Source organism: Actinia tenebrosa, unplaced genomic scaffold (genome assembly GCF_029948245.1).
Source record: "Actinia tenebrosa isolate PJP-AT-01 unplaced genomic scaffold, QUT_ActTen_1.0 PGA_scaffold3__52_contigs__length_22856419, whole genome shotgun sequence".
Classification (NCBI taxonomy): Eukaryota; Metazoa; Cnidaria; class Anthozoa; order Actiniaria; family Actiniidae; genus Actinia; species Actinia tenebrosa.
The window spans coordinates 16,649,439-16,675,018 of NW_028292580.1; the positions used below are offsets into that span (position 1 = coordinate 16,649,439).

General features: G+C 38.9%; 2 protein-coding genes across 2 annotated transcripts; both read right to left on the reverse strand.

Moving 5' to 3' along the window:
• Window positions 1–3,491: 3,491 nt before the first annotated feature.
• Window positions 3,492–20,700, reverse strand: LOC116293323 (SRSF protein kinase 3). The gene is given in 18 exon segments (XM_031700739.2): window positions 3,492–5,730; window positions 5,970–6,003; window positions 7,014–7,106; window positions 8,014–8,083; window positions 9,458–9,565; window positions 10,475–10,584; window positions 10,664–10,741; window positions 12,378–12,765; window positions 13,416–13,444; window positions 13,968–14,127; window positions 14,992–15,098; window positions 16,028–16,115; window positions 17,010–17,051; window positions 17,053–17,098; window positions 17,772–17,880; window positions 20,298–20,389; window positions 20,477–20,564; window positions 20,637–20,700. Coding segments are annotated over 18 exon segments (1,824 nt in total). The 5' UTR covers window positions 20,662–20,700; the 3' UTR covers window positions 3,492–5,573.
• Window positions 20,701–21,634: 934 nt separating this feature from the next.
• LOC116293324 (histone H4) lies at window positions 21,635–22,379 on the reverse strand. The gene has a single exon (XM_031700741.2). It carries the CDS (start codon window positions 22,281–22,283, stop codon window positions 21,972–21,974), a length of 312 nt encoding a protein of 103 aa, XP_031556601.1. The 5' UTR covers window positions 22,284–22,379; the 3' UTR covers window positions 21,635–21,971.
• Between the last annotated feature and the right edge of the window lie 3,201 nt (window positions 22,380–25,580).

The following is a 25,580-nucleotide window of genomic DNA, read 5'->3' on the forward strand; positions in this document are numbered from 1 at the left end:
AGATGTCCCCACTGAACGAAAGAAGATGTCCGCTACACTTTTTAACACTCTTGACTGCGTCAACAACAGCTGAATCCATGATATCCCTTGTGTGTAATGCAAAGAGGTCTTTCCCTTCATCAAGAAAGGGATTTCCCATTTCTTCAAGGGACGCAATGAGACTTTTGCTCTTATGTACCACAAAAGAACCATTGCAAAAGTTAGCGTAGACATCTGGGTGTTTGGCTTGTAGGGTGCACATGTCACGATAATGCACAGATAGCCATCTGGCATAGTTCGGGTGATCAAGAGCAAACATCCATGGTATTATCTCCTTCATAGGCTTGATGAACATTGAAAAGTTGCCTTCTCTTATTGACCTGACCAATTTCAAAGAGAGGAGTTCTATATCTAGAACTGTGGACCAGTATAAAAACTGCGGGCACTCTAGCATGCTCTCTTTCCATTCTAAAAACGGCTTGGGTTCTTCAACATCTTTGGCGTGGTCGATGTATGCATTATGCATGAGCACATAAAGGCTTACTGCTGTTACTTGGTGCGCCCTCCGGGTCCGCGTTAAATGGCTAGCCTTTACGAAGGACTCCGCCACTCCCTGGGTTGCTACATTTGCATTGCATAGAGCTTCAGTCCAGCCACTTCCACCAAGCCATTTTCCAATCATCTTGAATACTCCCATTTCGATGTGTAGTGCGCCAAACATGATGACAAAATTGTCCTCGCTATATGTACCACCAAGGGTCCACTGGATTTGCTTGGCCAAAGCAAACAGAGGTGGTCAAGAGTAAGCACTGGAATCTGGTTAGGGTTGAGAAATTGTGTAGCATCTTTGATGACTCTCATAGAATGGACAATCATCGCAAAGGAATGTGCATTTTCCATAAACATTGGTAATAGTGAGATGATTGCTGGCTCGTGATTTGAAAGTGAAGACTTTGAGGCACGGTATGCTGCCCAGGATATGAAATCCTCTTCCCCCAACTCGCCCTTCGATAGGATTTCCTTCGCGTTGGCAAGCCAATCTTCTTCTTCAATGTTTCTTTCGCCAGGATTTGCGTCGACAGATTGAGAAAGTTGAGATAGCTGATGAACTTCCGGTACATTATATTCAGTGGTGTTTAGGCACACAGGCAAAACATCTTTGTAGAGTTTCGGTAACTCAGCAAGTCTTTTAGAATCATTTCTCTTTGTTGGATCAAAGGTAGGGGTAGGTCTTTCATTGCCAAGATTATCTGAAGAAGGATGCTGAGTCAATGAAATGGCAGTGCCATGAAAGGAATCGCGGGATGTCGTTGCGCTAGGATTGTGGTTAATATTATCTGTCGCAGCCGTTGTGAACAGACCTTCTCTTAGTTTGGGTGGGCAAACAATGCCTTCACTTTCATACAATTCTAGCACACTGTTAGAAATGTCAGTAGATATAGATAGCAGCCTGTCGTATGAAATGCAAATTCCTAGATTATAAAACGTGTCTATAAGACTCTTATCCCTTGTCATTCCGTGAATTTTCAGAGCTGTATAGATAGACAGTGGACACTCTCTCCATCGAACATGATGAGTAGTTTCTCGATTACAGGACGTGATTTGGTATTAAATACGACGAGCTGAGACACTGTCCAGCAGGCCTGACTGTCGGCCATATCTACATTTGCTGTAGAGCCTTTCATAATCATACCGACTAGGGTTTTTAGAGATGCAGGAGTATAGCTTCATTCTGGCACCCTAATGAAAATGAGTCATTGAAAGAGTTTTCTGTTTTAAGAACTTCTCTTCGTACTATTTGTGCTGCTTTGGCCAAGTACCATGCATCTGAACTTCCTTTTTTTGCCTCCTTCAAAGCTCCTCCAATGTGTTGCCTCAGTACCAGTAGTACTTCTCTTCCCTCGTAGTGAGCTGTCAAGTCAGAATATGTTTCCAAGATCCTGTCCTTAAGTCGAGTTGAGTTAATTTTATTATCACACTTTACTCCAAGCTCATACAGCTTTAACGAGAAGTATTTCACCAAATTAGATAATTTTAATACAGGCAAGTCTTGTGATTCAAGACTTTCGTCGATATAGGCGAAAAGTTCTGCAAATGCAAGCTCTTCTAATTCTATTGGTGGCCTTTCTGCGTCATTCTGCAGTTGTACTTTTGCTGTCTGCCGGGCTCGATTATATAATCTCACCAAGCACTTAGTGTGGTATTTGGCCTCAGCTGCCATTAAATCTCCACACGTATTTAACTTTGCTTTTAACTCGTTGTCATTCACCGCATCTATACAACTCTCAACCTTTTTTGTTCACATCAAATGTTGAAAATGAATGTAGATTTATGGGATTGTCTCCCTTGTCACAGTAAAAACAGTAGTAGTAGAGGGCTTTGGAAGACAATGTGGCTCTGGATCTTCTTGTTTTGAGTGGACTGCAAACGCTCCCGTCACTTTCAATCTGGGTATCGTCCTCATTAGCATCAGGCTGACCAGAAAGTTTTCTTTTCTTTGCTCGCTCAAGTTTCGTATTATTAAAAATGTCTCGGCACGTCTTATGCCATGATGCATTTCTCTGTCTAAGAGTTTCTTCTATCCCTAGTCCTTCGTCAAGTAAACTTAGATTCGACCATTTAGGAACACCACTAATGCTTTTAAACTCTAGAATGTTACTCGCAAATGAGGTATAGCCAACACTCCCATCTTTGCGCTTTGTATTTGCCGGACATTGCAATCCTTCTTTTGTTTTCCGCTGGCAAATGACACACTTGTTCCAATCCGTGGAGATTTCAACTAAAATGATTAATTTGACTCCATTATTTAACTTTTACTTAATACAAGTTGAGAGTTATGGTGACATGCAGTTAATCTTGATTAATTTGATTGTAATTCATTCGACTAAGTTCAGGCTTTTATCTCGAATAGATTTCAGTCGAGTTCAAATAGATTCAGTCAAATAATTAAGCGCGATGTCATACTTTATTTAGAAATGACAAACGAGTTGAAGAGGTTATGAATTCCTAAGGTAAATATAGAAAAAAAAAAAAGAAAAAATTGATTGGATATAACCAAGAGAAACAAAATAATATTCTTACCTGCAGTAAGAATACAATTTGCATATCATACGTAATATGAAGATACAAAGGCCTTTTTCAAATTGATACTTTATCAAACCGATTTATATGATTAGCAGAAAATATTATAGTTATATATCTTACTCAAGAAGCCACAAAAATAGGAACTTTTTGATTTTTCGACACAGGGATCCCAAGCTAAAGTCGATTTTTTTTAAAACGATCACGTGATCGTCATTATTCAACTCAAAGCAAGTGAAATTGCTCACTTGACACAAATTTGATGTTTAGTGGTGGAAGTATCTCAAAACTGTCGTATTTTAGAGTGTTTTTATGTTGTAGCCTCGTTTCCATGTCGGAAATTCCGGGCATGCCCATTCCTGCTGTCCCAAGCGAATTTCGCTTGGCCCCATATCAAAAAATGTTTGTCCCAGGGAGGTTAACAATCATGCCAAGTTTCATGCTTTTATCATCAAAGTGAACAATTCGACCTTTTTTTTGACGTTAGCAGCTGGACTATAATGACAATATTTCCGCTTTTAGATTAATAATAAATAGCTTAATTCTTCTATACAATCCTATCTCTGTTTTCAGAGTAACTTCCTGTTGCAGAGCTTCAATCAAGTCTCGCATTAATATCGGGTTATTGAGATTACTTTATGTTTAAATTTACAGTTCTGTTTTCACTAGAAAATTTGGAATGAAATGGGTCCATCCGAACAAGGAATGGAATGATAAGAACAGAGCTCACACCACAAAATATTATGGAATGCTAGGGTATTGCCGGGCTATTCCAAGGTTGAAAAAAACTGGTTTGAGTTGGCATTACATTTTGGGGCTTTTTTAGGGTACGAATACATGCCATATCTTGGGAATATGTCACCTAAAACAGCCCCAAAATGCAATGCAATGCCAAATTGATCCAATTGAACATAACATTTTCTGGCGTAGCGAGAGTACCAGAGTTGGAGGTGCGAGCACACGCGTTTTGGCGCGAAAATTTCCGCCAAATTCAAAGGTACATAGCCATATAAGATTGGAAAACAATGGAAAAAATACGATTTGCAGTCAATTTTGCTCGCTACGCCCCAGAACTCGGAAATTTCAGCGCAAATGTTGGAAAAGTTTGCTTTTGTAGCCAGTGGCTTACTTTATGGTTTGACTAACGGGAAATGGCAACATTGTAAGAGTTTTCAAGGAGACTTTTAGTGCTCCATAAAAGATATTTAGAAGTTCAGCGATACGAACCTTGCAACAACAGCAATCCACAAAGATTGGGAAATGAATATGAGAAAAAACACCTTCAATTTAAGTCAATATGACTAAGGCCTCGTCCCACGTATCCGGATATTTTTGAATCCGCACCTTTTTTGTTGCGGATTTAAAAAACTTTGCGTCTACACAGCGTTTTCGAATCGTTTTAGACCGTCCACACGTATCCAATACGTATCCGGATTTCAAAATCTTAGGTTAACAGAGCATGCGCACTTAAACATGACCAAGAGCCCGCACTAAAGATTGTCGCCATTTTCGTTTGTTTGCGTCAGCGTACTCAAAAATATACGGATTCGACCGTCCACAAGACACCGGATTCACACCGTATTCAAAAATTTCCACTCTGGAGACCGTATTCAAAAAGTTACGGATTCGTATACCGTATTCGCCGGATACGTGTGAACGGAAGGCCAATCCGCAACAAAAAAGTAGCGGATTCAAAAATATCCGGATACGTGTGGACGGGGCCTAAGCTCTACTGTTACAGTTATCATGTGAAAAGCTATTGACGTAAGTAATCTTGCATTCAATCAATGGATAACACGTGGCACTACCGTCACCATGGTTATGAACCTTTTTCAAAATCACCTTGAATGTGAGATGTGAGGCTAATATGGAAAAAGCATCGAGAAAAGTGTGATTTCTTTATTCGTATTTTCATGCTAGCCTCAAGTTAATTTTGAGAAGGCTCTGTTGCAAGCTCTGTGAACGTCATCAAGATATAAGCATATAGCTCTATGCTGTCTTTTTGCTCACATTGACGAATCGCCACTCTCATTTTACATAAACCTATTTCCAAAAAGGTTGAGGGCGCGAACAGCGAATGGCGATCGGTGTTTGGCGATTGCACGACCGAAAGGAGGGCATACATCTCGACACTAATATTTGAGGTGTTTAAAATGTTTTCGTCGACTACAAACAACACTAAATATCTCTACAATAACCTGTGTTATATCTATAAGAAAAATAAAAAGGAACATCAGTAGTTCCAGCTATTCTTGGATCTCGGAATGACCTTGGAATCTCCTATCGCTAATCCACTATCGCTTGTTACCGATCGCCGTTCACCCCTTCAAAGTTTTTTGAAGTAGCTGATGAAATGATGTTGCAAACGCTATCATTTATTGTTACCCGTCTACGTTGTCTTTCAAACTTTGGACTCTTTAACGTCAAGCTGCAATAGTGGCCGATGCGATAAGTCATTCAACAGCATGCTGTAAGCTTGCAGTCTTGAATACTATGCGATTCTATCACGATGTTTACTGAACATCTCGTAGCCATGGATGTTCTAAACATTGCTTAGCTGTAGCTCTTCTTTCTGTGTTGTAGTCTAACATGGGCTGAAGAAAAGACTTTAATTCTTCGGCTTCTTTATGTGGCCATTCATATTTCTCGGTGAGGACTTCATACAAGCCCCTGAAAGGTAAGCATTGTGTTGGTTGATAGAGGGAAGAGAAGGATGTAGTGAGGATTCCTTTTATTAAGGTGGGGAACATCAGAGAATGTGAAAGAAGAGCAGAGCAGAGCAGAGCAGAGCAGAGCAGAGCAGAGCAGAGCAGAGCAGAGCAGAGCAGAGCAGAGCAGAGCAGAGCAGAGCAGAGCAGAGCAGAGCAGAGCAGCTCTCCAGAAAGAGTGTCAAACACTCCAATACTCACCAAGGTCTTAGCTTAGTTATATGTTTGAGTTCACCTGAAAGAAAACAGAAAATATTAAGAACTAATTACCCATGACTAGGGCAGGTTTAAGGCAATATGCATTACTCTATCCGAAAATCTAGTTTTCAAAAAAATATAATGATTTACCGATACACTAAACTAAACAGACTTCAATTTTCTGTGCTCAAGACACGAATTTGGCGTAGACCACGTAAACCATGTCTCAAACATTCTATCACTAAATCAAGGATGGTGGCATGGGTGGCGTAGTGGTTTACTGCTCGTCTATCCCCACTGTGGTCCGGGTTCAAGCCCCGGCTCAGACTGGATCATATGTGAGTTGAGTTTGTTTGATTTAATGGAAGGTAATATCGGAGGTTCTTGTATAGCGCATTTATACAACGTCTCAATGCGCTTCACAATCGTGACCAGTGGATGACTTTACGGACTGCAGATTAAGGCACTAGTAGCATCCGTGAAGCTTACAACCATGAGTGATTTGATAGTACGTTAGTGTTATGCCTCCAGACGGGGATAGGCTGTTGAACCGGAAGACAATCCCCTACTCTTACACGAATAATTCAACAGGTTCTTTTATGTCCCCCATTTTACTGCAGGTTAGGAAGGGTTGGGAGACAGGGCCTACGGTTTAAAGTCCTTATCCGAGAAAACTTGAAGGTCTAACCATTTGCAGATTACTATTATTACAAAGGCAGCACCTTCTCCTCAGTTATTATAAGACCCTGAGTATTGGTCCGGCCGAGGAACCACGACCTCTCGCACAACCGACCGACGCTCTTATTAACTGAGCTAATCGGGTGTTGTTCTCTCATATGCTACGAGGGTTTTCTTCAGATTCTCCAGTTTCCTAACTCCGTAAAAATCAACATGTGAGTTGAGCGTTGTATGTTGTAAATATAGAATGTAGTTGTAGTGTGTGTGGAGTATACTTCACAGAAGAGCCCTGTACGGGGAGTGGTGGTAGTAAATATATAAGTTATTTAATGAGGATTCTTTATCCATGTGGGGCAGATCGGTACATACCTTTCTTATTAAAGAAATCTTTGGAGTATTTTCCAGACAAAGCGATATGTTTTGGTATTCTTCCAATAAGTTCGATGATATGTGCCAGATGATCTGAAATAAATGAAATGAAATAAATAATCTGAAAAAGCTCAGTGCTGTAAGCGTGCCTTACCGTGACCGTAATGTTTTCTATAATTTTAATTGGCTAATCGTTCTCTCGTAATGTGATTGGTCTGACAGTACCGTGACCTTGGCGTGACCGTGTCTTGTTTAAACTATATTCTGGGTATTTGATTGGATCGGGAGTAAATCCTCGAGCAGTATGATTGGTCTGGCGTTTCCCTTGCCGTGTCGTGAGCTTTTCACAGTCATATGAAGACATCTCTAATAATTATAGCGTACGGCTATTCAAAATAGAAAGCCCGAGGACATTTATGACCGGAAAGGATGAACTACGGTATAAACCAATGTTCTTGAGCAAATACTAGCATGCTAGTGACTGGCACATATGACTTATTAATGTGCCAATATAAAATCCAAAACCTTAAAAGCTGATGTTACACGGGACGATTCGCAACGACGATTTTTCGCGATACGATTCGTCGATTTTTAATACATGTTACACGAGTCAACTTTTTGCGCAACGTTCGAACGAAAATCATCATGTTACACGGGACGATTATTGGCGATTTCAAAACCGCCATCTTGTTTGTCGACATCGCCTCGCTTTAATGAGAGTATTGAACTGCATTTTGGGTATGCGTTGCGCGAAAAATCGTTGATGAAGCTGAAGCTGTTACGCGAATCAACTGACATAAAATTCGCCATTCAGTGTTGCGAATTTTTGAAGCTGAATCAAAAACTTGCAACGCGTTGCCGAATCTGAAAATCGTTGTAGATGGCATGTTTTACGACATCAGGTTTTCGCGCAACGGCGCATCGTGAAAAATCGTCGTTGCGAATCGTCCCGTGTAACATTGGCTAAAGTAAAACAAAATACAAGCAAACAAATACATACCTTCATCTCTTGAATAGTCCTCTCCTGAATGAGGTTCAAATAAAAAGTCTCCTGTTGCCAATTCAAATGCCTGCGTAAAGGAAATGCAAAAACAAAGGCTATGTTTTACGTCATGTTAATGTAGCTAGAAAATAATTGCATGTTCTGTCTAAAGGCTCACGACTGACGACACTCAGGAAAACCCTTGAGAAAAAAGGCCCTGTTACACTGTGCAATTTTCTCAGCAATTTGTTTTGCAATGCCGTTGTGTGACAAGTTGCTGGAGAATTTGACAGTGTAACAGGGGTTGTCTCGCATTTTTTGTTGTTGCGCGTAGCGTTTCACGAGGTAGAACTGGATTGCAGCAACTGCTAACGCCACTGCACAGTGTTAAGATCACCCATCACCCCTCCAACAACGTTTCTCGCAATTTTAAGGCATATTTTTCAAGAACACAAGAACACAAGAACACAAGGGCACATTTCTCATTTCCTTCCAAGGAGCCAAAAAAGTAAGTTGCTGAGATCGCGTTGCAGTGTAACTACTTACTTCGGCCATTTGCAACGCTACATTTTCAAGCATTGCGAGACACGTTACTGAGAAAATTGCACAGTGTAACAATAACTAAATCTTCAAAGCAAAGAAGTAAATACCAACTACAAACTCTGCTCAAATATGCCGGCAAGTCCATGAATAGATCTCTTTACCTTAGTAATTATGTTTTCAAACCATGTGTCATTTCCTAGAGTATTATTTTTTTGTTTAACAGTTGCGCATCAAAAAAACTCTACACGTTTAAGCCTGGTTCACACGAGCAACGCAAACGCAAGCGCAAACGCAAACGCAAGCAATGTTCACACGTACAACGCAAATGCAAGTAAATTAAGATACGCATGCGTAGTAGTGATTGTTTATAGTTCACACGTATTTTCCTTGCGTTTGCGTTTGCGTTTGCGTTGCTCGTGTGAACCACGTCTTGCGTTTGTGCTTGCGTTGGCGTTTTCTCCGGTTCACACGTTAAAAACGCAAACGCAAACGCAAGCACAAGAAAATGGAAAATTTTCCATTCCTTGCGTTTGCGTTTGCGTTTGTGTTACTGTAGTTCACACGTAGTTTTCTTGCGTTTGCGTTTGCGCTTGCGTTTGCGTTTGCGTTGCTCGTGTGAACCAGGCTTTAGACCCCTTAAATGTGACATCAAAGCAGTTCGACTGGGGAAAAAACAAAAGAATTCTAATCTCCTGAGAATTGGGACCTTTTGCTTTGTCCCCCAGATTGAGCCACATTCCAAAGTGCTGCAAGGGGTATATATGGATACAACTCAAACAAAGAATATTATTCTCAAGAGAACGACACGTTGTCTGAAATTGGACAACATGATTCCCAACGTACAGTAAATAGAATTAGCAAGCCCATAACCACAGGTAGCCCACAACCACCTGACTTCCCTGGACGAGGTAATACATACCATACATGCAGTACTCCATATATCAGATGGCGGTCCATATTTAGCACCAATTAATACTTCCAGGCAGCGATACTGGCGAGTTTGTATTTCCTCAGTAAAATGATGATGCTAGAAAAAACAGAAAGAGGATTAGAATATGACCATTATCTAATGTGATAAGAAAGTGGGGAAAAGATGTTGCTGCAAGAAATACGTTATCTGAAGAGTAGCTTATTATAGCAGCTGACAAAGATCCAATGTCCAGCTACATTGGAGCAATCAGCACCCATCAAGAAAATGGCATACCCTCTAGCCAGCCAATCAGCACTCGGCTGCAAAGAATGGCATATCCTCCAGCAAGCCAATCAGCACTCTGCCACGATGGCTTACTTTCTGCCAGCCAATGAACACTCAGCAACAGGAATGGCATATCCTCTAGCCAGCCAATCAGCACTCTGCCACAATGGCTTACTCTCTGCCAGCCAATGAACACTCAGCAACAGGTATGGCATATCCTCCAGCCAGCCAATCAGCCATAATTATGGTATATTTTCTTTTATACTCACGTGCCTGAAGGCTCATGCAACTTCATAGTACGCTACTCAAAAACATTGTATAAATAGTATATAAATGCAATGTTATACCAAGAGAAAATGGACAAAGAGAAGGAATCCCCGCGCCCCATCATGAGCACTCTTTGATGCTATTTTTAGAATCATTCATGCTATTTTTAGATTCATTCATTTAATCGGGTTTATTTTTTATCTATTTATTTATTATTTTTCACGCGCCTACTGCACATACTGCATGCGCTCTAAACTGTTTGCTCCCGTTTCCTTGTGTTTTTCAAGAAAACGTGATGAGCAAACAGCAAAGAGAGCGTGCAGTATGCGTGTGCAGAAAAACAAATAATGGCAAAATTGACTCTAAAAATAGCCTCAAACGGTGCCTATGAAGGTTACAAGCATGAATACCAGAGATTCCTTGTCTTAGTTTCTTTTTCTCTTGGTTATATCATAGTTAATATCTAATACATACCGTCCAGCATGCATTCCCAAGATCAGCAATCTTAACTCTAATATCATCTTCATCAAAATCAACTTCCTCTTGGTCTCCTTCGTTACTTTCATGATATGGAGAAATGGATGCTGAAGGAAAGACAAACATTTTGTTATTCATAGGAAATGGTACACTTTACTAGAGGACTGTGTAAATATGGTGTCTTACCTTTTTGGTCTAACGGAGGCTCTTCTTCCATCAGATCAGAACTATTGTCATCACCATTAATTGAGGGTTTTTCTATTTCTAGCAGATATGAAGAAAAGAGAAAAAGAATAACAACGCAATATTTAAGGAAGCAAAAGAGAAAGAGCCCAAGATCTGTGGTATCATATCTATTATTTACAAAAAGAGCTTAAAGCCCCGTTTACACTAGCGATTTTTGCTGCGATTTTTGCTGCGATTTTGTCCATAATAAATAATGGCAAAGAATTTCCTTGTAAAGTTTTTTTCAGGATACCAAGATTTTCCTAGACGAATGTCTCTTTCGAAGGATGAGACAAAAGATTTCATATTTCCGAAAATTGCCACAAAAATCGCAGCAAAAATCGCCGCAAAAATGGCCAGTGTAAACGGGGCTTAATATGGTTCAAACAGCGGTTAATGAGGACCTCAACATTATTCAGTGCAATACAAAATTCAATAATATTTTACAACCATCACTCTGCCTTCCATGATGTTTGCGCCACACATTTGACTACATAAGACTCATCACCCATGTTGAATTTTACAGAGGGAGGAAAGACAGAGTACCAGAAGAAAAACCATCGTGGCAAGGGAGAGAATAACATTTGAACTTGCATATGCAGCAGACAGTAGAGAATCGAACCTGCAGCGCCAGGTATTAGGACAAAATAGTGCTGGATAGCGCTGTAGCCACACATGCCGAACCGTTCATAAATGCAATGATTAGAAAATACTATGTCTCTCTGCATAGTAATACATAAGGCAAAGATATTTCATTAGCTATTCCTAATATTACCATATTTCTTTTATCCTAAAATGATGTAAAACCTGAGTGCTTTTAATATAGAAATATTTATAAGATAAAAGATATAAAAGTATACCATAAAACACTGGAATCAAGGGAGACAACCAATTTACTCTACCCACGTGATGCCAAGCTTAAGAATGGAATCTAGATACAGTATGCCAGAGGTGAGTGCACGCCCTAATTACTCGTCATGCAGAGCTTAAAAGTATTCAGTTACCAACTATTTAGTTGTAAAAAAAGCGAAGAATTTACTGGCAAGAACCAAACAAAGACACAGGTAATTTGCAAAGCTCCAGTAATATCCACTTTTTTGTACAAAATAGCAGTAATAATAATACATATTTGACTTTGTTCACAGATATATGATGTGCACTCTTGCACAATATCAGCCCTGATGCACCCTTCTTAAAATTGTCTTGAATAGCTATCATGGAAATACAAAAGAAATGCCACAAATTCCATTACAAGAAAGTGTTTAAGTATTTTTATGTTAGCCTCGTCCACATTCAAGACCAAAGAAATGCGGCGTATTCACCTATTAGGCACTCTTAGTCCAAACGGGATTAATGAACGCTTTGCTTTCAACTAACCCTTTCTTTTGTCTTTTGATTGTTTGTTTTTGTTTCCTTGCCTACCTTGCTCTCATTGGTTTCTTTTGCCTTATTCTATCATATAAATACTCCTTTCTACCACCTCTTTCTCTTTTACTCCGACGAAGGACTAGCGTCCGAAATATCAGTAAGTTTTTCATCTTTTCGCGGTGTATAATTTACCTTTTTATCATTACTGTTTCATTAGAAACACCGACGCAGCTCACATTAGTTTTTAGCTAGTTAATAGCTTCTTTTCGAGAAGGGTCTATCAAACCAATAAAAAAAATCTGCTCACCTGTGTTAAGTTTGCTTTGTTGTTGTTGTTGTTGTTTTTCATCTTCATCAGACACCACACACTGTTCTTGTAGCATTTTACTACTCAGTTCTTCAATGAACTCTTCCTCAAGTTCATTATTTAGTTCACTTGGCGCTTCATTATCAGAATTCATCTCTGATTCATTCTGAAGCTGACAAAGTTCTTTAGACGATTCCTCGACACAGTCATCTCTGACATTTTCTGTGGTACTTGTTTCTTCGCAGTCTGCTTCACAATCCTCTTCACATTCCTGTAGCATGCACTGTTCTATCTCATCTTGCTGTAACTTTTGTTTTTCGATTTGCTTTTTTAATTTTTTCTTCATTTTCTTCTTTTTATTTTTAGATATTTTTGTTTCACATGATTGCTGGAAAAGAGGATAAGGAGCTATGAACAAAATATTAAAAATAAAAGCAATCAAACAACAAACTAAACAGGTTTAGCTTTAGCTTAGTGGTAATAAATTATGCGTTCGGTGTGCGTAATGAAATAGAGAATAAGAGAAAAATATCAAATGCCCTTGGCGGGAATCGAACCTACGTCTTCGGTATTCTAGTCTGATGTGTTAACCACTCCACTACAAGGACCAACCACGCTGGTAATGCAACCGGAATATGAAATGTAGGGTACTCGTGAGGATTCCAGAGCGATATTTTTTTCTCTGTGGGTAAGTTGAACACCGTAAATATGTACGCAAAGGATAGACATAGTATAGTATGCGTTCAGGTGTGCTTTCATTAGCTTTGCTTAGAATATTCATGTGTTCCAGTGAAAGTCTGTGGAATTTCAGTGTTAGTATCATTAATATTTTCTTAAATTGTTGTTATTAACTATTATGAATAATTTAGTTATATAAATGGGTCTGTATATTAATCAAAGGATACAGCAGTTCCCTTAGCAGTTTTAAGGATAATTCTGACATTAAGATGAGAAAGTTTTTTAACTTCCAACGAAAAGAAAGATAACTGTTTTCTAATTCCCACTTCAAACCATTTTTTTTTAAGTGGAAGAACTAACCTGCATGACAGATGCTGGTGCTGTGCTTACTATAAACCATATCAAAATACATGGCGTTAAAAATAAATAAATGTATGGAAGGAAGGAAGGACAGAAAGACAGATTGATGAATGGATGGGTTGGTGGGTGGGTGGGTGGATGGATGGATGGGTGGATGGATGGATGGATGGGTGGATGGATGGAGGGAGGGAGGGAGGGAGGGATGGTTGAATGGATGGATGGATGGATGGATGGATGGATGGATGGATTGGAGGGTGGATGGATGGGTGGATGGATGGAGGGAGGGAGGGAGGGAGGGAGGGAGGGAGGGAGGGAGGGAGGGAGGAAGGGAGGGATGTTTGAATGGATGGATGGATGGATGGATGGATGGATGGATGGATGGACGGATGGATTGGAGGGTGGATGGATGGGTGGATGGATGGATGGATGGATGGGTGGATGGATGGGTGGGTGGGTGGATGAATGAATGGATGGAGGGAGGGAGGGAGGGATGGAGGGATGGAGGGATGGATGGAAGGATGGGCGGATGGATGGACTGGTGCTTCTACTTACTTAGTGCTGGTGAGTAGATTCCAGTATCTTTTGCCATGACAGCTTCTGCTGCTAACTGTTGGATTTGTCTCTCACTGATACATAGTAGAATATTCTCTGGTTTGATGTCTGTGTGGATGATTTTACACTTGGTGTGTAGATAATCAAGACCCTTGAGAGTCTGGATAAAAATAATAAAAAAGTTAATATTAACAAATGATCCTCTTCAATATGTCAATGGGGATTCCCCTGTGTATACACTTACCTGGCATATCATACTCTTCACTATGTTAATGGGGATTCCCCTGTGTATACACTTACCTGACATATGACACTCTTCACTATGTCAATGGGGATTCCCCTGTGTATACACTTGCCTGACATATGATACTCTTCACTATGTCAATGGGGATTCCCCTGTGTCTATACTTGCCTGACATTATCATACTCTTCAATATGTCAATGGGGATTCCCCTGTGTATACACTTACCTGGCATATCATACTCTTCACTATGTCAATGGGGATTCCCCTGTGTATACACTTACCTGGCATATCATACTCTTCACTATGTTAATGGGGATTCCCCTGTGTCTACACTTACCTGACATTATCATACTCTTCACTATGTCAATGGGGATTCCCCTGTGTCTACACTTACCTGGCATATGATACTCTTCACTATGTCAATGGGGATTCCCCTGTGTATACACTTACCTGGCATGATACTCTTCACTATGTTAATGGGATTCCCCTGTGTCTACACTTACCTGACATATGATACTCTTCACTATGTCAATGGGGATTCCCCTGTGTCTACACTTACCTGACATATCATACTCTTCAATATGTTAATGGGGATTCCCCTGTGTCTACACTTACCTGACATATCATACTCTTCACTATGTTGATGGGGATCCCCTGTGTACACTTACCTGACATATGACACTCTTCACTATGTTAATGGGGATTCCCCTGTGTATACACTTACCTGGCATATGATACTCTTCACTATGTTAATGGGGATTCCCCTGTGTATACACTTACCTGACATATAATACTCTTCACTATGCTAATGGGGATTCCCCTGTAACTGGACTTGATAATTAGTTTTAACAAATTGTGACCTAATACTTCAAACACCATACATATATCTGAGGACAAGAAATTAAGGCAAAATGTGTGAACTACTGACAGGGGTGAATCCAGGGGGGTACCCTGGGGTGCAACGGACATCCCCTTAACTTCATAATTAATCTTATGCTTTTTTGAAGCAATAAATAACATCTCTATATACACTTCTTCATTTGGAACACCCTCCCTAACAAATTTCTGCATTTGCCCCTGATTGAGCCTTGGATCATGTGGATTGAAAAATACTCTTACCAACTGAGCTAACCAGGTTGCAACCCATCAATAGACTAGTATGCCATATGACCAAAAGTGGAAGCCTTCCTTCTTGTAGTTTAACAAATAAAAACTAAACTACAGACTTTTGCACCATAGTCTACACTTACTAATTATACACCTATTTCAGAAATCGTTGTCGCACCAAAAGTCTCAAGCAACAAGCCAAGACTGCAGAGAACGTCGCTACTTTTAGCTGTAATGAGTTTATTCATGGTGCATTTTCATTTATTGACTTCACCATATTGCTCCAAGCAAGGCTGCTTGAGATGATAATTAGTGGAGAGCGGCTATAGCCACTTGCATGAACCATGAATAAATCAATTATAATTATAAAAAAAAAAAACATTCTCTGGAGCGTTGGCTTGTTACTTGAGGCTCTTGGTGCGACAATGATTTTCGAAATACTGTAGGTGTATATTTGACAATCACCAGGGCTCAAACTTTACCAATTTGTCCACTTCTAGCAAACATTTGAATTTCTTTTTCTGAATAGAAAAATGTTCTAATCTCCTACAGGTAACATTTTCCGAGTTCGATAAACAGGATGCATTGTGGTCTAGCTTGGGTACAAACAACACCATATAAGGCATGATGAACAAAAGTCATGCACCTACAACCATGTTCTATCATATGATCGTGATATAGTTCACATATATTGCAACAAAAAGGATACGTGACCCATTTATACCAACAATTTTAAAGTCATCTGTCAGCTGTACAACATGTTTATGACCAGGATGATTGACGTCTGCTGTATGAACCTGTGTGCATACAAACAAGTATATTACATGATATTGAATGTTAATAATGCACCTAATTCTCCTACTTTAGCATAATATTTTCCCATTTCAGATATGTGTTACAGTATTCTCTTGAGAATAAGATTCTTTATTTGGGTAGTATTGTTTTATGTGTCTTCCTATGCATGGTGGGCAGATCTCAAATCGTTAGGGTTGAAATGCCACTCATTATGAGTCTTTAATTTCTGTAGCTCATTGGTCCTAAAGTCCACCTGACCTGTATCCGGAAGGTCATAAGTTAAATTCCTATCAAGGACTGAGGGTGGACACTGCCAGGGTTTCTTTACGTCCTCAGTGGTTCTTTTACGTCCCTCCGATGTTGGTTAGTAATGATGAGTGTGGACAGACAGGACTGCCATTTAAAGTGGTCATCCGAGCCACTTGAAAGTCTAACCATTTGCAGATGCAATTACAAAGGCAGCACTTTCTGGTCCGGCCAGGACTCCAACCAGGACCTCCCACACGAAAGTCCGATACTCAACCAACTGAGCCAACCGGATGGCTAGAGACTAATTATAATGATAAATAATTTCTTACTTATTCTCCTAGCTCATAAAAAAAATTTTTTCATCATATAACAAACATTTTGAAAAATTCTAAATGTTAGGATAAATTTCTTATCGGTTAATAATTTTAGAAAAGAAATATATTTTGGTACTATGAGTTTGTGGATAAAATTTTACATCAAGATGACCTCTACTGTACCCTGCATAGCAACTTTCCAGGGTGAGGGGGGAAATAACAAGGAAGAATGCCCCCTTACCCAGAGAGGCACTATGCATGCTAGATGACATCACGATCATGAAATTATACAACACTATACAAAAGGGTGGGAATATAACTACTTATACTTACTGTTCGCAGAAGTTTCATTTCATCTATAGCTGTCTCTGTGTAAGTGGGATGCACTTTTTACGATCTTTAGAGCTACAAACTTTTGATCAGCTGAAGCCAAGACAGAAAGTAAACAATACAATGGTTTACTGCGGTCTTCCACATTCTGCAAACTCAGTAGTTGCAAGCTGCACACTGGAATTTGGTTTTTCGCTGCCGTCAATCAAAAATATCAGTTGGTACCTTTTATGTCCTTGACTGGTAGCAGTGAAAAACCAATTTCACAACAAGCCGTTGGAATGTCTGCGTTCGCAGAATATGGAAAACTGCAATGGTAATTATCTTAGTTTTCATGAAGTTTCTAATATGTCATACCTGCAAACATTTCATATCTGAATTGCACGAAATTTTATCCAGCATGAATGGAGTGCATGTACCATATGATTATCAATTGAAAAAGTTATCTACGTTATTACCAAATTGTACAAAGTAGTGCAAATAAAGATTTGTACATGTAGGTCTGCGGACTACAGACTTAATAATTTGTGCAAAATTGTGCAGTTTTTTACAATTATTTTTTACATTGATATGTGGTATGCACTCTAGAACTGCATCACAGTTAGCATTTTGCACTTTATTATGAATGTTGAAAATATTGAATATCAGAGTGAAAATATCGAGCCCAAAACTGCAGTCAAAAGTGATTGGCAATCACTTAATTGATCCTGCACAACAATAGCTAATAGTCAAATCTATTGAATGGTTATTATCGAAATGTTGTACCTTGTGTCCCATGCAAGCCATACTGTGGAAAAATGTCCCCATCCGAGCTTTCTTATCACACTGTATCTGTTATTGAAGAGATCACCCAACTGTACTGGATGATATCCACCTGGAAAGAAAGATGAAAACAAGAAAAGGTCATATATTGAACTAATAACTCGATAGTAGCATGGGTGGCGCGCACTGCTGACGTAATGTCTTTTTTGACTATGATCATTAAAAATCAGCTTTCAATAGACCATTTTCTCAAATTTACATGCGCATCCAACTAGACGGGCCACAAAACTGAAAAACACAAATTCAGTAAAATTGAGAAGACAGTCTTATATTTAAAGAGGAGAATAATCAATTTTATTGAATTCTTATTGAAAGAAATTTAATAGCAATGCATGATAATGCTTGTGTTTTGGTATCGTGACCCGTCAAGTTCTGTAAAATTTGGATGCGCACGCAACCTTGAGAAAAGGGTCTATTGTCAACAGAGCACGTGCATGTTACGTCATAGCCACCAAATTGGTTGATGATAACAAAGCATTCCTCCTTAGCTTCTTTTGTTCGATCAATCAACATGGCGGTTGTTTCATTGTTATTCATATCTCAAGAGATTTGGAGTCTGGAGAAAAATCCCCGGCAAAAATATTGACAAAGAAACGACTGTAATTAATTAATTTTACTTAATTAAAATTCACGCTATTGCAGACGATCGCTATTACAGACATGAAGTGACAATCCCGAGGCTGTCCAATGTAACAAGAGTTGACTGTAGTGGGAGAGAGACAAAATGACAACAACACAAAGAAAGCTGTAAAAAATGGTATTTTTTTATAACTTAGAATAGCAATTATAGCCAACAAATACTGTATGCATTGTAGGATAAACAACAGTTTATAAAATGTTTGAAAGCCAGTCATATTAGAGCTATCAGCTACAGAGTAATTTATCGATCCAAATACTTAAACAAGCTGTGAAGTCATAGTAAAATAGGTCAATCTTAAACACTAAATGTGAATTCTGTAGCAAATGCAATGAGCAATACTTTTAATGCCAACTTCTAACTGATTCACTCTGTACAATTACAGCTACCATTATGTTTGGAGTGGGACCCATGAACCTTCCTTGACATATTGGTATTTTTAGTTTCAGTTTTTTGACTGATGGCAGTCGAAAAATATGCTCGTTGGCAAAGACGTGGGTCACACTTCAATGATAATAATACTAAATCTTAAACCCTTTCCTCTCTCAAAATCTTATCTTCATTACTTTGCGTAATTAATCCTTACACTAAAATCTCTGTGTAATTCTTGGACTCTTACTGTGCCACTTTCATAACATACACACATATTCATGCACTTATTGGTTAAATGGTCAACACACACTAGCAATCATGCCTATCTTTTATAAGCACATTGGTCTTTTTTTTTAAATATTCAATAATATTGTCTAACAAAAACTTTTGTGTCATTATAGACCTAATTACCTTTGTATATAAATTGCCCTTTTCAAACCACGCACTTGATGTTCACATATCCACATGAATATGAACGGATAAATTTCAGAAAGCTAAATTCACAATCACATCGTTTGAAATGGGAAATTCACACACGAAGGTTAAATTAGCTAGGTCTATTCATATGAAGAAGGTACACATTTTCGAATCAAAAAAAATTTATGAATATCATTCAAAGATTTTAGGTCTGGTGTCTATTTTTGGTAACATTAGAGGATGATACATGTTGATAATATAATGCGTTGTGGTTGGTGGGATAACTGCACAAGATAAAAACAATTTATAACAACAGCTGTTATATAGAAATTTAAGTTGTTAAAGATTCATTGCACTAGAAATGACGCAGACCTTGTTTATATTCAAACCTTCCAAAACCAAATTCGATATACTTTTTAGTGAAACAGTACTTTTAGATTGGCCTTTTTATACGCTAATTTAATGAGCTTAAATCTTGGCGAAAAAAGTCATGAATTAATTATATTAGGAATACTGTACATAACATGAATGAAATACTGCAAAGCCGTAGTCAACGTTTAAATAAAAAAGTTTATGGCCTTTAGTTCGAAGAATATAAAGGATACAAAGGAATAATATAGAAGGGTCTTTAGAAAACTTGATTGAAAGCTTTTAGGTTGAAATATTTAGTCTTACAAGACTTGAAATTAGAAAAATACAACAATTGGCACCGAACTAAAATAATGTCAAAACAGTCATAATAATAAAGTATAAAGGAACGGCTCGTTGCAAACTCAATTAATAGTTATGAAAGAAGTAAATATAGGATTCTACTTGTTTGACTTGAGGTAAAACATTCCAGAAGTATCGTGCAGAACGCCGAAATCCAGAAAATAAATGATTATCAATCTAGACCTCGTGATTACGATTAAATTTATGAAATAGGAAGCAACCGAATGAATTCACACCCGAAAATAACCACAATTTTCTGTAGCTAATGATTAAATTATATGTTCTATTTTGAAGGAGCAAGCAGAGTTAATAAGTTTGTAGAAAATGTTCACCTTTGCAGTAATCGTTCGGATCTTCTTGCTCTTCATCGTCAGAATTCTCATCGACCTCGTATTCATCATCATTGTAGCTCGACACGCTACCACTATGGCATTAAAGAGATATATTTGAGCACAAAAAGCCGTTGTTGACTATGAAATTCTCAAGTCTTGCAGCGTGGTGCATGACATACCTTTTATTGCCCTTAGCTTTACCATCATCTGGCTTCATTTTGCCTTTCAACGGCTTGGACCGCTTCTTCTTGGACTGAGCTGCAAGAACTGTTAGAAAATAGAGGTTTAGAGGCTAGAATTTGTGAGATATGAAGGAAAACAAGAGGTTTATTTATGCACCTTTACGTTGGATTTTGGAATTCATTCTTGAAATCTACACACTCGAGAAATTGACAAGCTGGATGGCGGGATGCGCACAACACACTAACGCATATATTACTCACATCACCTGCTGATGATCGGCGGCTCATTCTGTATAACACAGGGAACCCACAGGGATCTTTCCTTTTCTTTCCTTTTCTTTTCCTTTCGTTTCGTTTCGTTTCGTTTCGTTTCCTTTCCTTTCCTTTCCTTTCCTTTCCTTTCCTTTCCTTTCCTTTCCTTTCCTTTCTTTCAGTTTCTTTTCTTTTTTTTCTTTTCTTTATTCTTTATTTTATTCTCTACTTTCCCATATCCATAATACATTGCGACTTTAGGGTGTAGCCAGAGAATAAAACCGCACCTATATTGCTGAAGGCTTATCAGACAATGCTGAAAATACCTCGTTTGATATCCAAATATAAAATGAAGAAGTAAAAACAGGAGATAGAAGCTTATAAAGAAGTTCAAAGTGAACCTAAACATCCTTTCGTCAAGACGTCAATACATTTTCTATAACATCAAACCTCTTGATGTTCTGTACGCGCAAAATGAACTCGGAATAAACTGAAAAGCAGGTATAGTATAGATTCAATGGGACGTTTGCATTATGGTGTCGGCATTTGACTCCCACTACCATAATGCTTCGCGAACTGTCTGTATTATTGAAATTTGTAGCCCTTCATGAGAATAGTAAGACAATTGGTGCTAATTAGCTGAACAAAAGAAAGTGCGCAAGGGAGTCTGGAAATAGAGGTCAAAGACGCCATCATTCAAAATGTTCAGTATTGAAGAACGTCCCAACTTGGGACAGTTTTTTGATTGGTATACATATATTTTTAAACTTGCGCTACCAAAATTCAATCATAACTGCCAAAGAGTTATAGACAGATGCGCAATACCTACTATATATATATATATATATATATATATATATATGGTCTACGACGTCTTCTCGTTAATACGTACAAGTTATAGTATGCCTTTGTAAAACGTTTATTCCAAGTCGAAAATATAATGGCAAAATGCAAATTATCATTGTACAAGTTTGACATGATGAAAATCCTATTTACATAATTAAATGTACATAAAGTAAAGATAACTTGTTCAATAAAATAACTTGAAAAAACAGATTGATGAGATTGTACTCAAAATCCAATAATAATGAGAACTCCTTACAACTCCTTAATGAAGTTTGTGCGTCATATATATTTTACGCAATATCTACTTTCCCTCGCCTGTTCGTCAATTTTACAGCTCAATTTATTTAGTGTTCTGAATTTCTGTGCGTTCATGCGATGATTTTAATTCAATTCTTCAGCCTCCAAATCCATACAGCGTCCTTCCTTGTCGTTTAAGAGCGTAGACAACATCCATTGCTGTAACCGTCTTTCTCTTAGCATGCTCGGTGTATGTGACAGCATCACGGATGACATTCTCCAAGAAAACCTTCAGAACGCCTCTCGTTTCTTCGTAAATGAGCCCAGAAATTCGCTTGACACCACCTCTTCGAGCGAGACGACGAATGGCGGGTTTGGTAATGCCCTGGATGTTGTCGCGAAGGATTTTACGGTGTCTTTTAGCTCCTCCTTTTCCGAGCCCTTTTCCTCCTTTGCCACGTCCTGACATCTTGTTTGTAGTCTCTTCTTCTTACTCTGTAATTCCTGCACTGAAATGTAAGGTCAACTTGGGGAACTCAACTAAGACGGCGAATATTTTGCTCCAAACGCTCAAATATATGATTATTGTAAGTCTCTTGGGAATGAATGACGCGATCACGCCAATATTCATCTGCGTAAAAAAAGGGCGCCCTACATTCCAGGGCGTCATATAAAATATTAGAGTGCAAACAATAAATCCGTGAAACACTAATTACTAAATAGTACAAAATAGTACTAATTAAACAATAGAAAACAATGGAATTTGCATGAAATTGTGCTATTTAGTATTACTAAAGTTTCACGGTTATATTGTTTGCACTCTAATGAGTTCATTTTCGATTGACTGACATTGTACCATGTAAGCTTACAGTTTTCACTTTTTTTTTTTTACAATAACAAAATCAACAAATATACAAAAATAAGGAGAAAGTTTAGAAGAAAAACGGTTTCAAGCGCGCTCTGGCTCTGTTGCGCCATCTATTCGTCTTTCTATGTTTCTATCCTCTTATTGATCTTATCTCTGTCAGCCAAACGGATTGCGAGATTACCCTCTGTTATTGCAAAAACAATAGACTAAAGAATCCTGCGAATTCATGCTTCTCTGGGCAATCCATGCATAGTGCATGCTCGCGTAGTTCTGAGAGCCATGCTCATTCATCACGCGTCTTCAGATCACCGAACTTTATGAATGCGAAAAAAAAATACTTAAAACATAATTATTTATCATTTCTCAGAATTCTAGGGTGGTGTAGTATGGTAATCAAGAGGATATGAACTAAGAGAAGGAATCCTACCTATATAGCCTTGTAACCATCATGTGCACAGTTTGATGCTATTTTCAGCTTAGAGATATTTTGAGCGAAGAATCTGATTGGTTGATTTCTTGAGGGTAGGCAGCTTCCAGTCTTGCAGTAAACAAAGCCTGTGTTTTTGTCGTGGGCGTAGCGAAATATGGCGCTTTTCGTGTCCTAAAACGAGGCATTAAAGGGAAGCATGATTATCGCGCGGGCATGGTAACGAGTTAAAAATAGCATCAGTGATTCTAAAAATAGCATCAAAGTGTGCACGTGATGGGGCACACTTTCTCTTAGTTCATTTTCTCTTGATGGTAATGCATTCGTGTTAGTTTTCACCCTAGGCTAGATAAAGTCTGACCAAAAACTTCTAATTCCAGCTCCACTTCTAACTCTTCAGGACCCTCGATCTTTGATTTCTTCACAAAATATTTTATGCTTAGCCAACCGTAGTCTCCCCCACAGCCGCTTTCAGTGTCGTCACGCAACGCTTTCTCCCCTGAGTAGCTACTCAGGGGAGAAAGCGCTGCGTGACGACACTGAAAGCGGCTGTGGGGGAGACTAAGCCAACCGGCGATAAAACAATGACAGTAAGCAAGAATAAAGATCACGTAAGCGTGGTTTACTGAACACTCTTTTACTGATCTCGTCTGCGTCTTCTTTTCCTTCGGTCTTCATTATCCATTCCTCTATTTTCCCTGCCTTTTCGCCTGGCGCGCCTGTCACTTGTTTGGTCAGTGTTGCCAAGGTCTTCTTTTCGTCTTCGTCTTTTTCTTTTCTCAGTCCTTGTCACTTTTGCTTCTTCGTCGCGTGGTTTTGCTGATGCTTGGGAGCGCCTCCTTTTAACAATGCTGATTCAAAAGAACAAAAACGTTTTTTTGATGATTTATCAAAGAGGATTTCAAACTGATGGCAATCATGAGCACAATTGATGGGTTGCAAGCATTCCCATTAATGGCGGCTATTGTGGTACCGTTAACAATGGATACTAATGAGAAATCTTTTGTTAAATGGTACCAACATGGCCGCGATGACGTAACGTGCAAACGAAGAATTGGGAAACAGAAATATGTCTGATGTAAACCAGATGAGACCATGCAGATTCAATAGCTGTAAATATACAGTTGGGCCCGCAATGAGAAATTCTCTTGTTTTAAGAATCATGCAAGTGCATGAGGGGCGATAAAATGCTTGTTGTCTCGTTTGCATCTCATTTGATACATCCATAATAACTGCTATTGTTTCTGTCTTCTGTCATGGATGCCATAGCGTGCTAGTGTAACGCCTCCCAAAAATGGGATCATAGGTTGAGAAAATTGCTATGGTTTATGATATATTTGATTCGGAATTATCTTAATAGACCTTATTCGTGGTGTGACAATGTTTTCCCAATTCAGCGTGACAAACCTCTGGGGGAATGAAGAACTATTGTTTTGAAACTCGTCGGGATATCATCGTTATTCCTTTCGTATCCTTTGAGATACTCATGAATTTTTCGAAGAGTAAAAACAAAAGAAAATGAATCCTCTGGAGGTTCGTCACGCTGAATTGGGAAAATATTGTCACACCACGAATAAGTTCTATTCTACTTGCTCTTGAATATTGAATGAAAATTGTACTTGGAAAGAAAAATACAATTAATATACAGCATTTTTTACAACCCAGGATCCCACGTTATTTGACCCCTTGAGCGCATGCGCTTAGAGCAGTAGCGCGGGGATCCTGATTATGTATAGAGGACACACATAGGTGTTCGCTGGAGATACATACCAGATGATAATGACAGACACCAACACGATACATCCAGCAACAGCTGGCAACAGTAATGTCAATATATTGTCCAAATCCAATTCTTCATCTGTGTCTACCGAGTCCTGGTCCAGTACTTTGTTTATTTCTTCTAGATCGGGATCGTCCGTCACGGATGTTTTCGTAGAAACTGGAGCGCCTGTTGCAGCAGGTAGTGTGGGTGGAAGTGTTGATGGTGTTAGTAGTAGTGTTGATGGTGGTGGTGTTGATGGTGTTCGTGGTAGTGTTGTTGGTGGTGTTGGTGGTGGTGTTGGTGTCGTAGTGAGTTTAGTAGTCGGTAGTTTAGTTGGTTTCAAGGTAGGAGCAGGAGTTGTATGACCTGAAATATATAGAAAATGTGGAATGAAACTGGCTCTGCTAAGTTATATTTTCAGCCAAATTTTTTCTTGACGTCGACTGGGGGCTAAGTTGTGCTAAATTATATTGTCAGCCAAATTTATCCAGACGTCTTGGGGGCTAAGTTGTGCTATGTTATATTGTCAGCCAAATTTATCTAGACATCTTGGGGGCTAAGTTTTAGTTTTGTCCTTTTGTAAATGTACGTGGACCGAGGACCGAGTTTTAGCGCGCCTTGAAAGACTTTCGTTCATATACTTCGAATACACTTGTCCCCTTTTTTTCCTCAGACGTTTGAAGGCTTGTAACTCTTGTTCGTTTTATTC